General features: G+C 34.2%; 3 protein-coding genes across 4 annotated transcripts; 2 read left to right on the top strand and 1 right to left on the bottom strand.

Moving 5' to 3' along the window:
- The first annotated feature begins 6 nt into the window (after positions 1-6).
- Positions 7-2,567, top strand: LOC106353069 (homogentisate solanesyltransferase, chloroplastic). Its single transcript, XM_013792745.3, has 10 exons — positions 7-266; positions 653-774; positions 857-1,003; positions 1,130-1,355; positions 1,468-1,541; positions 1,613-1,705; positions 1,792-1,909; positions 2,009-2,071; positions 2,212-2,244; positions 2,329-2,567. Exons 1-10 carry the CDS (start codon positions 57-59, stop codon positions 2,401-2,403), a joined length of 1,161 nt encoding a protein of 386 aa, XP_013648199.2. The 5' UTR covers positions 7-56; the 3' UTR covers positions 2,404-2,567.
- Positions 2,568-5,987: 3,420 nt separating this feature from the next.
- Positions 5,988-7,555, top strand: LOC106353068 (40S ribosomal protein S5-1). Its single transcript, XM_013792744.3, has 5 exons — positions 5,988-6,119; positions 6,188-6,282; positions 6,721-6,992; positions 7,081-7,284; positions 7,378-7,555. Exons 2-5 carry the CDS (start codon positions 6,190-6,192, stop codon positions 7,430-7,432), a joined length of 624 nt encoding a protein of 207 aa, XP_013648198.1. The 5' UTR covers positions 5,988-6,119; positions 6,188-6,189; the 3' UTR covers positions 7,433-7,555.
- Positions 7,556-9,016: 1,461 nt separating this feature from the next.
- On the bottom strand, positions 9,017-10,645 carry LOC106356779 (universal stress protein PHOS34). 2 transcript variants are annotated; one of them, XM_048776380.1, is made up of 4 exons: positions 10,311-10,645; positions 10,008-10,111; positions 9,382-9,500; positions 9,017-9,287 (listed from the first exon to the last, which is right to left on the bottom strand). In XM_048776380.1, the coding sequence occupies exons 1-4, from the start codon at positions 10,591-10,593 to the stop codon at positions 9,197-9,199; spliced, it is 597 nt and encodes a 198-aa protein (XP_048632337.1). In that variant the 5' UTR covers positions 10,594-10,645; the 3' UTR covers positions 9,017-9,196. The 2 variants fall into 2 exon arrangements, with proteins under 2 accessions (XP_048632337.1, XP_048632336.1); XM_048776379.1 differs by having other exon boundaries at positions 10,008-10,114; positions 10,311-10,639.
- Positions 10,646-13,510: the final 2,865 nt, after the last annotated feature.

Genomic DNA, 13,510 nt, shown 5'->3' with positions numbered 1-13,510 from the left:
CTTGGTCGTGCAAGAGCAAGTAGCAGAGCAAAGAGTTTGTGTGGCTAGTGTCATCAATGGAGCTCTCGATCTCGCAATCGCCACGTCTTCGATTCTCGTCTGCATCGCCTCGTTTCTCAGCAGCTTCTCATCATCATCATCGACCTTCGGTGCATTTAGCTGGGAGGCTTTTAACCCGTCATAAAGATGATGCCTTTACGAGCTTATCAAGTTCGTGTATGCGGTTGAAACTTGTTTCAACTAATTATAGAAAAATCTCGATCCGGGTATTGTTTCATTCTATGTTCCCCTTCGGTTCACAAGCATCTTAGCCGTTGAGTTGACTATTAGTCAATAAAGTTCAAACCTTTCTAGCATTTGTTCTGTTCCAATGGAGAATGTCTTCAATTCATTTGAACAATGTCTTATGTCGCAGTGTTAATTTCTATACTATTATTTAGATTTTATCAATGTTCAAAAAAAATCACTACACACAGGTTAGGCACCTTATAGAAGATTATTGTTTAGGCGGATGTCTATACCAATTTTTTCGTTTAGATCTAATTTGCCGACTAGGCACCTCCTAGACCAGTTTTTCAGAACACTGGTTTTGATTAATGTTTGCTTGTGTGTTTCTTTTCAATGGTACTCATAAGCTTTAGAATACTACCAGGCATGTTCTCAGGTCGGTGCAGCTGGTTCTGATCCAATTCTGGATAGAATCTCCCGTTTCCAAAATGCTTGCTGGAGATTTCTTAGGCCACATACGATCCGTGGAACAGCTTTAGGATCAACGTTAGTATACGTTTGCATACTGATTTATTGAAAAAGGCTCTACATTTCATTTTTGATTTGAGTGTTGATTTTTGGATGGCAGTGCCTTGGTGGCAAGAGCGTTGATAGAGAACACTCATCTTATCAAGTGGAGTCTAGTACTAAAGGCACTTTCAGGTCTTCTTGCTCTTATATGTGGAAATGGTTATATTGTTGGCATCAATCAGATCTACGACATTGGTATTGACAAGTATGTGGCACCCATTAGTCACTACTATTATCTAATGTTGCATCATTTAGTATGCAATGTGTTACTTCTTATGAGTTAAACGCATATGATCAGTACATCCAAATCTTATTTATGTTTGTGTTGCAGAGTGAACAAGCCTTACTTGCCAATAGCAGCAGGAGATCTCTCAGTGCAGTCTGCGTGGCTGTTGGTGGTGTTTTTTGCAATTGCAGGGCTGTTAGTTGTCGGATTCAACTTTGGTCCATTCATTACATGCCTATACACTCTCGGCCTCTTTCTTGGGACAATCTATTCTGTTCCACCACTTAGAATGAAAAGATTTCCAGTTGCAGCGTTTCTCATTATCGCCACGGTAGGGGGGGCTGTCTTATCCTTCTGTATCTTAATGATTCTACTACTAGTGGCTTGTGAACTTTGAAATTTCATTTAGTAACATGTCTTGTGTATCGATGTTTCCTTGTCAGGTACGAGGTTTCCTTCTTAATTTTGGTGTGTACCATGCTACAAGAGCTGCCCTTGGACTTTCGTTTCAGTGGAGGTTAGTCTTCATATAATATAATGGAGCATAATACATATATGTTACTCAATTTTCTATTGGGGATTTTGCAGTGCACCTGTGGCTTTCATAACTTCTTTTGTAACACTGTTTGCACTGGTCATTGCTATTACAAAAGATCTTCCTGATGTTGAAGGAGATCGCAAGTAAGTATAGCATTTTTCTTTACGCCTTTGTTCAAAGCATGTTTATTTAATCAAAGCATGTTCCTTGGATTTGATTTTTGAATAAGGTTCCAAATATCAACGCTAGCAACAAAGCTTGGAGTTAGGAACATTGCATTCCTAGGTTCTGGACTTTTGCTAGTGAACTATATTTCTGCCATATCACTAGCTTTCTACATGCCTCAGGTAATAATAATCTGTCTGTTTCCACTTTTTTTTTTGGATGTAATACTATCACTTGCTTAGTATGCAGCTTAATCCCATCTATCTTTTAACATTTGACAGGTTTTCAGAGGTAGCTTGATGATTCCTGCACATATGATCTTGGCTTCATGCTTGATATTCCAGGTAATGCATCCCGAGATACTATTACAAAGTATGGTCAGGCTGAGATAATGTCAACTTCATATACATCAATCTCATCAGCTTATATATCTTGCAGTGTAATCTACTCTTTATAATATCACTGATGTTGGTTCTTTTTGTAGACATGGGTACTAGAAAAAGCAAACTACACAAAGGTAAAACATCAATTCCTTGTCACAAAATGATTTTAGATGATAATGATCAATGGAGTAGAGAAATTTTTTTTATTATTATTGCAGGAAGCTATTGCAGGATATTACCGGTTTATATGGAATCTTTTCTACGCAGAGTATCTGTTATTCCCCTTCTTCTAGCTTTTATGGTGAACACTTACAGTTTTCTTTGTATATCTCTCTCTCTCTCTCTTCTTCTTTGTTGCTTGGAGTCGAAATCAGTTTGTTCATGTACATACTAAGAGGATACTTGTCCCTTTTTGAAATCTTGCAATAATAATTAACCAATACCAGTATGCAAAACATTGGTTAGCTTAAATCGTAAAAGAAAGAATAAATCAAAATATTTTGAAATCATGATATTTGTAGAATGGGTTTAGGATTACCATGAACATTGGTTAGCTACAAATGTTCATGATTTCAAAATATGCCAGTGATAATTTTGTAAATATCTAGTTTTTCCTAAAAATAAAATTACCACAAAATACTGAGATATTAATTGGGAAATATTGTTCTCATGATTTTAACTTTGAAAAATTTATTGTGAATTACCATAAAATATAGGGATAACTGGGAAATACCCTAAAATATTGGATAATTGGGAAAATTCTCTTAAATACGTTCTTAAATGTATTAGAATATAGGTTGACATCAATTTTTCCTATGTATTACTAGCACCAACACCTAGTACACTTGAGACTTTTTTTCACAACAATTCAATTCACAATAACAATCGGTGAATGGATTATACATAGGTTTTCAGGGTTTTCAGACAATTGTTACTGAAAACTATGAACCAAGATTTAACAAACCAATGATAGAATAGATCAAACAAACTGTTTTTTCTATTTGTCCAAACAGGTGACTTGATGTTTTTTGGTCTGAGATTAGTCCAACAATTATACAGGAAGTACAAACTTTTTCGAAGCTGATTTTCTGGACAACCAGCATAACCACTTGAACATCTGCCTGATCCCAGATATATCTCCTCCAATCTCAATGACTGATTCCAGACTGAAAGCAATTTATGTACTGTCAGTTATGAAATCATTTCCAAGATTTGGTTAGCAGATGTGTGTATAGCTGTGGAATAAAAGCCCATGAAAGGGTGGCAACAAAATTTCTATGAAATTTAATTTAATTAATTATGTATTTTTATTTACTCTGAAATTTCAGTTTATAATTGATTAATTAATTGATATTTACAGAGTTAGTATGAATCTGTATTTGTTGATGACAAAACTAATGAAATCTATTATTTGTGAATGTAAATTTTACCTTTTTATTAAAAGAGAATATTGATTCATAGATGTACGGAGACTCAATAAACTATGATCAGTCAAGTGTTTAGTGATATGTTATGATTTTGATGAGTTTTAAAATCTTATTTTAATTCATTTTGGTCATCTCGATTGCATATTAGGTATATATATTGCATTTGCATACATAATTTCATAAAACAGGGTTTAGATTGCATAATTGAAAGTTTGAGGTGAAATCAAAAGTTATCTCTGCAAATTAAGAAGATTGGGTGGAAAATGAAAAAAATCAAAACTTTGAAAACCTATTTTGAAAATAACCAAGATATCACTTAGCAATTAAACATAAAAAAATTCAAGCTATAAGAAATTAGTGCATCTGAAAATATATATCATAAACTAATATTACCTACCTCAGAAAAGTGAGTCAATTACATACCAATTGGTACATTTACTTTCTAGTTCTCACGAATACAAAGTACTCATCAACTGCACTAAATATGCATAATTTTTCCTTCTTCTAACTACAAAAAAATTAAAAACAATTATTTAGAACATTCTATTTGAAAATATCAACATTAAAGAATTACAAACCTCACAAATGGGGATATATCATTTGTTTAATTATTTGAATGTGATAATAATAATCTATATAAAAATATCAACATTAAAGAATTTCTAAACTCTTCTGTTTTCAAATTTGAAGAGTTGTTTTGATCTTGACATTTTGTCGTAGATTAATATGGTAATGTGACCAACATTAACTAGTTTTTTGATAGATTTTTCGTAACCTCCATCTCCTTATATGAGGAGTGTTTCTTTTTAGGAACTAAACACTTTCTAATTTCTACGCTATTTGATCATTAGTCTTTTTATTTTGATATCCACAGATTGATCCTCCAAAACGGTTGCCAGAGGTCCTGAAAGAAACAAATTAAAGAATTAATAATGATCAATAGCTAATAAAACTGACCGACATAACAACAAACAATAACTTAAACTTACTAGGGTAATTGTGAGCACATACGACATCGAATTGCGTATGGAGTTGTGGTGGTACAACCGTTCTCTCGGTCCATCCAGTTCCAAGCCATCAAATATTGTCTCACATACTTCATCATGTTTAATTCTTATCTCCAGAGATATTTTAAGATTCTCATAGTCTCACAAGCCTTCTATCTCGCTCACCTTATGATCTTTTTCCTGTGTCTCCTCTAAGAGTCTTATAAGACAAGTTCATATGAAATATGATTTTGTGGATCCAGTTGCGAATTCAAAACTATTTAACAATAATTGTAAAAATATTTTCATCAAGTTTTTCATCATCTTAAGTCATCTATATTCATATACAAACCTTAAGACGTCTTTAGTCTTGGGGGGATGGGGGTTATTGATTTAAGAATTTTAAAGGAATTGTAAAATTTTGAAAATCTATTGTTATTGGTTTAAGGGTTTATATAATCTTACCAAAATCCATTGTTATTTTTAAATTTCATTCAAATTTATTATTATTCAAAAAGTTTAGTTATTATTGATTTTGTAATTCTATTAAATTCTATTGTTATTGGAAGTTAAATTTTTTTATATTTTTACTCATAATACTAAACTTTGAAAATATCACATATACTCAAAAGATTCTTGAAATCAATGTAGTAAAAACATATACATACAAACTCAAAAACTAGAATGTTCTTTCAAAACTAACGTGAACACGCCATTCATGATCATCATTATTATAACAAAAAAAAAACAGACAATAATAGCAAAACTGAAGAGAAAAATGTTTATAATAACAAAACTAACGTAAACACACAAGTTTTGAATGATACCGAGCAACAAAACTGATAAAAAGTCTGCCTCACCATAACACAAAGAACACACCATCGTCGTTGTGTTATGTTATTAGTATCAGATTTCCCAGATAAATGAGTACACCATACAATAACACAAAGAACACACCATCAATCTCGTGTTATGTTATTGGTATCATGTTTCCCAGATAAATGAATACACCATCACATAACACAAAGAACAATAACCAATAACCAATAAAAAATATGTCTCACCATCATTGTTGACTTTCCATTTCCTATTGCATCTATCCATAATAATCAACAGAAATCTATATCAAATATTTGATAGAAATTTAAAAAATATTTGTTAACTCTATTTAACTTTCTAAAAGTCTGTCAACTTTTAAAATCACTAAATCCCTTCCAAATTCTGATTCCAATAACCCCCTTATGATTTATATAAAATTGAAAGAAATGCACTTTATTTTTAAAATCTCAAAAGTATATAAGTTGACATACACAAAACATTACAGTGACCCAAAAGAGGCCAGAAACCCAGTCATATAAAAATGCTATTTCATAAATATTCTAAAACAAACCAAGGAACTCATTCATTAACCCGGTTCTGTACTAGACAACCAAATAATACAGCCCATATAGACAGATCCATTAGAGCCCAAACCCATAGGCCCAAATCTGTATATAAATATCTCTTAGGGTTTTGCCCGATCCCCCCCGAAGCTTTTTTGATCTCTCTATCTCTCTCCGCCGTCACTCTCACCCGCGCGACGCTTAACGATCTCAGGTGATCCAATTCCTCCGATTCCCCTCGTTACATTTGTGGATTTTGCTCATACTCTGTTTCCACCACAGCCATGGCCGCCGCCGTAGAAATCGACGCTGAGATCCAGCAGCAGCTTACCAACGAGGTCAAGCTCTTCAACCGGTGGACCTACGATGACGTCTCGGTAACTTCCTCACCGTTTCACTCTCCTCTCCTCTTCATTTCAATTTCATTTGCTTGCTTCATTTTTTATTATCACACTTAGCTGGAACCTAGCCTTTTGATGGATGTCACAATCACATTAGCTACAGCGTATAAGTTAAAGATCGAATTGTATAATCTATGCTCCTGTTTTGGTGGTAACACTTCATTTTGATGGATCACACTTTACTAAGTAATATGCAACTGTCACAATCACATTAGCTTAATCATATAAGATCATTTCAAACTGTATAACCTATTGTAACACTCTTTATATGCATAAATAATTCTCATAGCTTAGTTTGAGTGCTACATTAAACTCTGTTTGATTCTATTGTTTTTGAAATTTTGTTTCTTTATATTCATTTTTGTGTCATGAGTTCAAGTGTTGTAAGTGTGACTTATCTTGAATATGTTGTAGGTTGCAGATATCAGTCTTGTTGACTACATTGGAGTCCAAGCAGCTAAACACGCCACCTTCGTCCCCCACACTGCTGGAAGATACTCTGTGAAGAGATTCAGGAAGGCTCAGTGCCCCATTGTTGAGAGGCTCACAAACTCTCTCATGATGCACGGAAGAAACAACGGAAAGAAGCTGATGGCGGTGAGGATCATCAAGCACGCCATGGAAATCATCCACCTCTTGACTGACGCCAACCCGATTCAGATAATCATCGACGCCATTGTCAACAGGTGCAAAAAGGCTTTTTTTTTGTGATTTGCAAAAGCGTTATGCTGTAATATCGTTTGCTAATATTGTTTTTGTTTTGCTTTGAGTCAGTGGTCCACGTGAAGATGCGACCAGGATTGGATCTGCTGGTGTTGTGAGGAGACAAGCTGTTGATATCTCTCCTTTGAGACGTGTTAATCAGGCCATCTTCTTGCTCACCACCGGTGCTCGTGAGGCTGCTTTCAGAAACATTAAGACTATTGCCGAGTGTCTTGCTGATGAGTTGATCAACGCAGCCAAGGGCTCGTCCAACAGGTTAAAACAGACTCTCATACACATCTCTTAGACATTGGCTGTCTTTATGTATTATCCATGAAGCTAATGAACATATTAAAAAAACTGTTGCAGCTATGCCATCAAAAAGAAGGACGAGATTGAGAGAGTTGCCAAGGCCAATCGTTAAGGAGTCTTCTTTTGTCCTGATGGTTACGATCATATCAATGAAATTTATGTTTTGTTTTTACTAGATTGGGAATATGTTACAGATGTTTTGCTGTTTTGTCTTATGAAATTTATTTCGTCTGAATCTATATTATTAAAAGATAAGTACCCATTAAAAAATATCCCTAAGTTTTTAAAGTTAATTACACTTTTATGCCACTAAGAAGTTAACTGAATTTTTTATTTTAATGCTTGTTTTTTTAGTTAGATTAATTTGTTTTTCTTATTCAAATATAAACTTAACATTATTAAATTAACTTACATATTTTAATGTTTGTTTTTTTCAATTAAATTAATGAGTTTTTTTAATTAAATTTAAACTTAATATCATTAAATAAAACTAAAAATACATCATATTTAACGTAGCTTATTATAGACGAGTACAATTCAATAATGAACTTGAATTTTATTTTTACGAAAACGTGAATCACTTGACGTATGTAATATTTAAAATATATTAACTACAATATAATAAATGTATATAACCTTCCTATACTTTAGTTTGAAATGATCATGCTCAAGTTTTATATAGTCAACTTACATCATGCATCAATCGATGTACAATATTCAAACCACCTATAATTTTCGTTTTTCTTATAGGATGTATTAACCAACCAATCATCATATTGATTTTCTAAGCTTTATAATAAAAACAAATCAATAAATACAAACTCAAAATCCAATATATTCTATTAATCAAAACATAATATTTTCAATGTCGTATCTTTAATGTACTTATTAAATATAGAAACTGTAACCATAATTACACTAATTATAAGAATAGATTTGATTACAACCAATTGATATATTACTTCGGTAATTGATTTGCTTGCAGAAGAGGAAACAGTAAATTTAAAATTTGTAAGAATATAAAGATATAGAGATTCCAATCAATTGCCTATATTTACGTATGATTTTTGTATAATAAGCTTCAAATTGAACATTGAAAAAGATAGATAGATTTTTTTAATCTTTAACTCACATAGAACTTAAACAAAATGAAGAGTTAAATGTAATTTTTTTTCGTTACACTTCCCTAAAAAAAAACGGTTACAACATGGGCTTTTATAATATGATCTTTTAACATATTAATGTTATGGACATTTAATAATTATCTTGACGAAAAACAGAAACTATAAATAATTTATTATTAATAAAATTATGAAATTATTTACAATTTGATGACTAATTCATCGCCTTTTTTTATATGTTAAATTTTTCATAGAAATTTAAAAATTATTGTATTTTCTTTAAACATGTATAACTAATTTATAATCTTTTATGCCATATTAAGTCATAATATAATATTTTTTCATATTTTACATGAATAACCATTGTTTTTATATATCGTCTACAATTCTCTAGTTACGTCTGTTTGTTCTGTTTTTTATATGATATCGAATATTCGTCATACATAGATGGTTTAAGATGTCAAAAAGTATTTATTTGATGAATATAATACATCAAATATTACAAATACATTATTTAATTAAATAAATAATCAAAAACCGAAAATTCATACCCGCGTGGATGAGAGTCTAGTTACTTTTAATAGATAAGCATCAGTTTATTCAGTTTTGGTGCACACAAGTGATAAACTTAAGTCACCGCACAAACTATAGGTTACATACTGCATTTATTTGACTCGATTCATGTCACTGACATTAGTCTTCAACCACACGTACATACGACACACTTTTGCCCATACAGTAGTAGACCTTATTACTTAACTTGTTATCTCCTTTGGTGGCCTCACGATAAGGATGGGACATTTGGCGTGATGAGCACAGTAATCGCTAACGCTCCCAAGAAACGCTCTTCCAAAACGCACAAAAGGCAAACAAATTGAAACATAAGTCGTAAATTTTAGATTAGGAAGGGTAAATAATGTGAAAAAGTATTGTAATACACCTTTTGATCTTGCCAAGGCCACGACTACCGACAACAAGAAGATCAACGTGCATTTGCTCCACCGCCTGGCAAATCATGTCCTTTGCATCGCCTTCAAGCACCAGAGTTTCAGCACGTATCTGCATGTATCACACACGATTTTCTGCTTTCTTAGTATTGTCTATGTATTTTTGTCACAATTTGTATAAGATTTAACATTTTACAAAAAAAAGTATCATACAAGATCTGTATATATTTGTATGATGCCAAATAGTGAAATCTAGTTAGTTAATGAAATAATACTCATCAAGATGTAATTCAGCATTAATACACTAGAATATATATATCCAAAGATAACCCGGATGATGCATCAAAAACGTGTTAGATAGTAGTGAATAATCATCCTTGCATTTATATAAAGGATTCAAATAAAACTATAATATGATAGTAAACACACATATATAGGTTTGTTTGTTCTTCCTGTAGTGCTTAACCGGATCCGACTTGCAAGAAAATGTAATGGAAACCTGTTTTGAGTCACTAGCTACGTTATTCCAAATAGTTATAGCTTATAGATACGGAAACCAGGCTTATAAGTTCCAAGTTAATAATAGAGTTTATGTGTAAAATCAAAATTGATACGTAACCTGTTTGGCTCGACACATTTGGAGTACACGCGAGAGAAGAGCTGCAGAGGTCTCCTGTTGCGCTTTTTTTACTGACTCTATCATCGCGGTCGATGCGTAGACTGCTGCTATATGTACATCGGTTCATAGAACCAGGTTATATTTATATCGTAACAGATTAATAATCTTGTTATACTGTAGTGGATATGTTTTCACCTCACCTATAGTATAGAAGCAAACTCAAAACTATATATTGATTTTTAACGAGAGTTAATCAAAGGAACAAAACTGAAAAAAGGAAGTAAGCGAGACCAATTGACGGACCTGTTGCGCCTCCGGGTCCAGCCGGGAAAGCAGCAAAGTGATAAAACGGAGACTGTACGTGAACCACCGTGAGCAAGTCACCTTCCGCTCCAGCTGCCTCGGTGGTCATTAAGAGGCTAGAGAAATGGTCAATGACCCATTGAAGAGCATAGAAGCTCGAATCGCTCTCGTCGATCGCAACCATCATCCTTTTTGTTGTTGTCATAACTCTTGGTGGCTCAGTCTCCGGCTGCTTCTCCACCGTCGATGTTTTCAACGTCGCCGTTGCTTGATCCTCCGCCATTGATCTCCTTTTTATTTATAATTTCAATTAAATGACCATGTGACAAACTTTGTTTTCCCTTTGTAATGCTTTATATTACATGCAAATGATGATAAGTCACGAATTTTAACGGACGCGTGGCATGCATGGTTTAGATTGTAACGTGGAATAAGACAGACATACCTCCACTTTATTTTTTGTTTTTCTTTTGTTTTTTTCCAAAAAGAAACAATTATGATCCTAAATTCGAGAACTGACTGAACTGAATCAAAATAGACAATAGTAGAATACAGACAATTATAGCTCGTTGACTGAAAGAATTCTCTCTCATCTCTCTCTTCCATCTCTAGAAGACTCAAACTTTCAGATCTCGCACTGCTCCGGCGTTGAGAGGCCGGATCCACGTCCGGTGCACGTTAGCCTCGACGCCGGAGGCTCCCTCTCTTCCTCTTCTCCGTTTTCCCTTTGCTTCTCCGCTGTTCCGCCCTCCCTCTCGCCTTGCTAGTGGTTTCTGTGTCTGAGGCTTTCCTAGATGCGCCTTCGCTGCAGAGAAGATCCGTTCTGGTGCGAGTCCTTTAGCCATGGAGTCACGGCGCGGTTGGCTTGGGTGGTGCTGTCGGAGGAGTCGGCGTTTAGGGTTTCGGAGGCGGTCCCTTAAGCTGCCTCTAGGGTTTGGCGGCGCGTGGAGGCGTGAGGCGAGCATCTACTTCAGATCTGAACTTTGGTCTTCGGGATCTGAGTTTCTTTGGGTTTGCGGTGTTGCGATGGAGACGACGGTTCTTGGCTCTATCCTTGGTGTCTTGGAAAGGGCGGGCCCAGTTTGTTCTCTGTCTTGGGAGTTTCGGATCTCTCTTTAGCTCGTTAGCGCGCTTAGCCAAAGGCGGTGGTGTGTACCTCTGTTTCCGGTGGTGGCTCGTGGTAGTTACGGTGGCGCGGTGTCGGTTCCGGTCGTCTATGGCCGTTCCGAGGCGTTGTTGCGACCTCCCTCCCTTTCCGCCTCTCTCTTCCTCGCTCGTGTTCATGTTTGACCTCTGGAACTTTGTCGACTGGTTTCGTTGGTCTCAGCTTGTGGTGTTCTTCGTTTGATTGCCTTGTTGTCACCAGGCGCAATCTTGACAGTGGTAGGCTAATCACTTTTGGTTCTCTAAGGCGGCGGTTGGCGATGATCATGAAGACTTCGTATAGTCTGCGGGTCCTTGTGTATCGTCGGTGGCTCCTTCCGGTGCGACAATCATCCCAGTGCTGTGACCTCCACTTGGTTGGTCATGGTAGAGTTGGCGCACTAGTGCTTTTTTGCAGGTCTTCAAGCGTTTTCATGTTCACGAGCAGCTGCTTACCCGTTCCCGACTTCTTGCATACCGTTCTTAGTATGGAGATCTTAGTGTCTCTATGCCATTGATCGGTTAAGCGTTCTTGGAGAATGTATAGCGGGTGATGGAGCGTTTTTAATGGGTTAGTGTTCTATCTCCCTTCTTTGATTACGTCTGCGCGTTATGGAGGTGAAAGTTACAAGCTTCGAGGAGATCATCGAGACCTAGCTACTCCGGAGACGACATGGGAATTCTCGGCATCCGAGGTAACGAGGAGAACCTCACCTTCCTGTGATCATCGCTTACGGTAGAGAACAGGAATCGATACCTAGTGTTTACTAAAAACAGATTAGCGGAATGTGCCGGGTTTAGTGGGCGGGCGAAGCTAGTTGTTGTAATACGTAGACTTGGGTACTTTTGTTTGAATCGAACTTGTAACCGTAACTATTTCCCGGTAAAGCGGGTCTTTTTATAATATAATTAAAAAAAAAAAAAGAATACAGACAATTGCATCTGAAAATATCTTAAATCTATGTGTCGAAAATCGAATTCCATGGTACGACAAGTTTATAAATATGTATATTTCAAAGAAAAATATTAAATTTTAAGACTGCTATAAATATAGATTAAAAAAATTATAAAACTATTTATTCACGTAATAATAAAAAAAAATTTAAAATAGATATTTACCTCAATACGTTTTGCTTTTCTAAATTTTATTCGCATTTTTTTCAAACCAAAACTTCAAGTAGTATACAAATTTATAGGTCATTGTATTTTTTTTCTTTAGAAGATGTTGGATATCAAATGAAAAATCTTTACAACATATAAAATTTTCAATATATATAAAAACCGGCCTTTTTATTGGTATACACAACTTTTTATCGGTTAATATCAATTTGTTGCGAACACCATTTTGTAATATGCAAAATTTTCATATAATACATTGCCCATATCATTTTATATTCTAAATAATATACTTCTGGAATATTTATGGCGCCAATCATATTTTTGGTAAATAATATTTTGCTGCAATAAAACTCTCTTTATCCTACATGATAATCCGCGTCTTACATAAAATGAAATATCTGAAATAATGACATGTTTACAATTTAAAATCAATTATGTATTTGCAATTTTTTTTCTCTGTGTATAAGAACATGTTTCAAATTTAATAAAACATAGATATGACCAAGATTGGATATGACACTAAATATTAAATATTTATTTTTATTGCTTTTATTTTAGTAGTTTGATGTGGTATTTGTTTTAAAATTAAGTTTACTTTTTTTGTTTACCTCATCATAAATGGGGGTATCAAAATTATGTTAAGCCAAAAAATTCAAATGGGCTGAGTTAAAAACATAATATTTTCTTTCAGATCTTCAGTAGAAGAAATCGAAATCATTTTATCAGCAAAAACGAAGAAAAAAAGGAAATAGGGTTATCCAACCAAATTTTGCTCAAACTATTATGTAACATTATATATATACAAATATGTATGCAATTTGATGGAATACCTATTTTTTTCCAATCTTTGTTTACATAAAAATAATCATTTTTTTTCCTTTCAATATTAAATGACCAAACATCGAAGGAAAAAAAAATTAATAATTGTTTTTTTATAT

Source organism: Brassica napus, chromosome A3 (assembly GCF_020379485.1).
Source record: "Brassica napus cultivar Da-Ae chromosome A3, Da-Ae, whole genome shotgun sequence".
Taxonomy (NCBI): Eukaryota; Viridiplantae; Streptophyta; class Magnoliopsida; order Brassicales; family Brassicaceae; genus Brassica; species Brassica napus.
The sequence above is the reverse complement of the archived record's forward strand: the minus strand, read 5'-3'. Positions and strand labels throughout refer to the sequence as shown.

What these genes read in the sequence shown, in the direction of transcription:
- LOC106353069 (XM_013792745.3), top strand. Translation starts at nt 57, where the DNA reads ATGGAGCTCTCGATCTCGCAATCGCCACGTCTTCGATTCTCGTCTGCA. An exon ending in GGAACAGCTTTAGGATCAAC is followed by an intron (nt 775 to 856) that starts GTTAGTATACGT and finishes TTTGGATGGCAG; the next exon opens with TGCCTTGGTGGCAAGAGCGT. An exon ending in CGTTTCTCATTATCGCCACG is followed by an intron (nt 1,356 to 1,467) that starts GTAGGGGGGGCT and finishes TTTCCTTGTCAG; the next exon opens with GTACGAGGTTTCCTTCTTAA.
- LOC106353068 (XM_013792744.3), top strand. Translation starts at nt 6,190, where the DNA reads ATGGCCGCCGCCGTAGAAATCGACGCTGAGATCCAGCAGCAGCTTACC. An exon ending in GGACCTACGATGACGTCTCG is followed by an intron (nt 6,283 to 6,720) that starts GTAACTTCCTCA and finishes AATATGTTGTAG; the next exon opens with GTTGCAGATATCAGTCTTGT. An exon ending in GCCAAGGGCTCGTCCAACAG is followed by an intron (nt 7,285 to 7,377) that starts GTTAAAACAGAC and finishes AAACTGTTGCAG; the next exon opens with CTATGCCATCAAAAAGAAGG.
- LOC106356779 (XM_048776379.1), bottom strand. Translation starts at nt 10,593, where the DNA reads ATGGCGGAGGATCAAGCAACGGCGACGTTGAAAACATCGACGGTGGAG. An exon ending in AAATGTGTCGAGCCAAACAG is followed by an intron (nt 9,501 to 10,007) that starts GTTACGTATCAA and finishes TGATACATGCAG; the next exon opens with ATACGTGCTGAAACTCTGGT. An exon ending in GGCCTTGGCAAGATCAAAAG is followed by an intron (nt 9,288 to 9,381) that starts GTGTATTACAAT and finishes GCGTTTTGGAAG; the next exon opens with AGCGTTTCTTGGGAGCGTTA.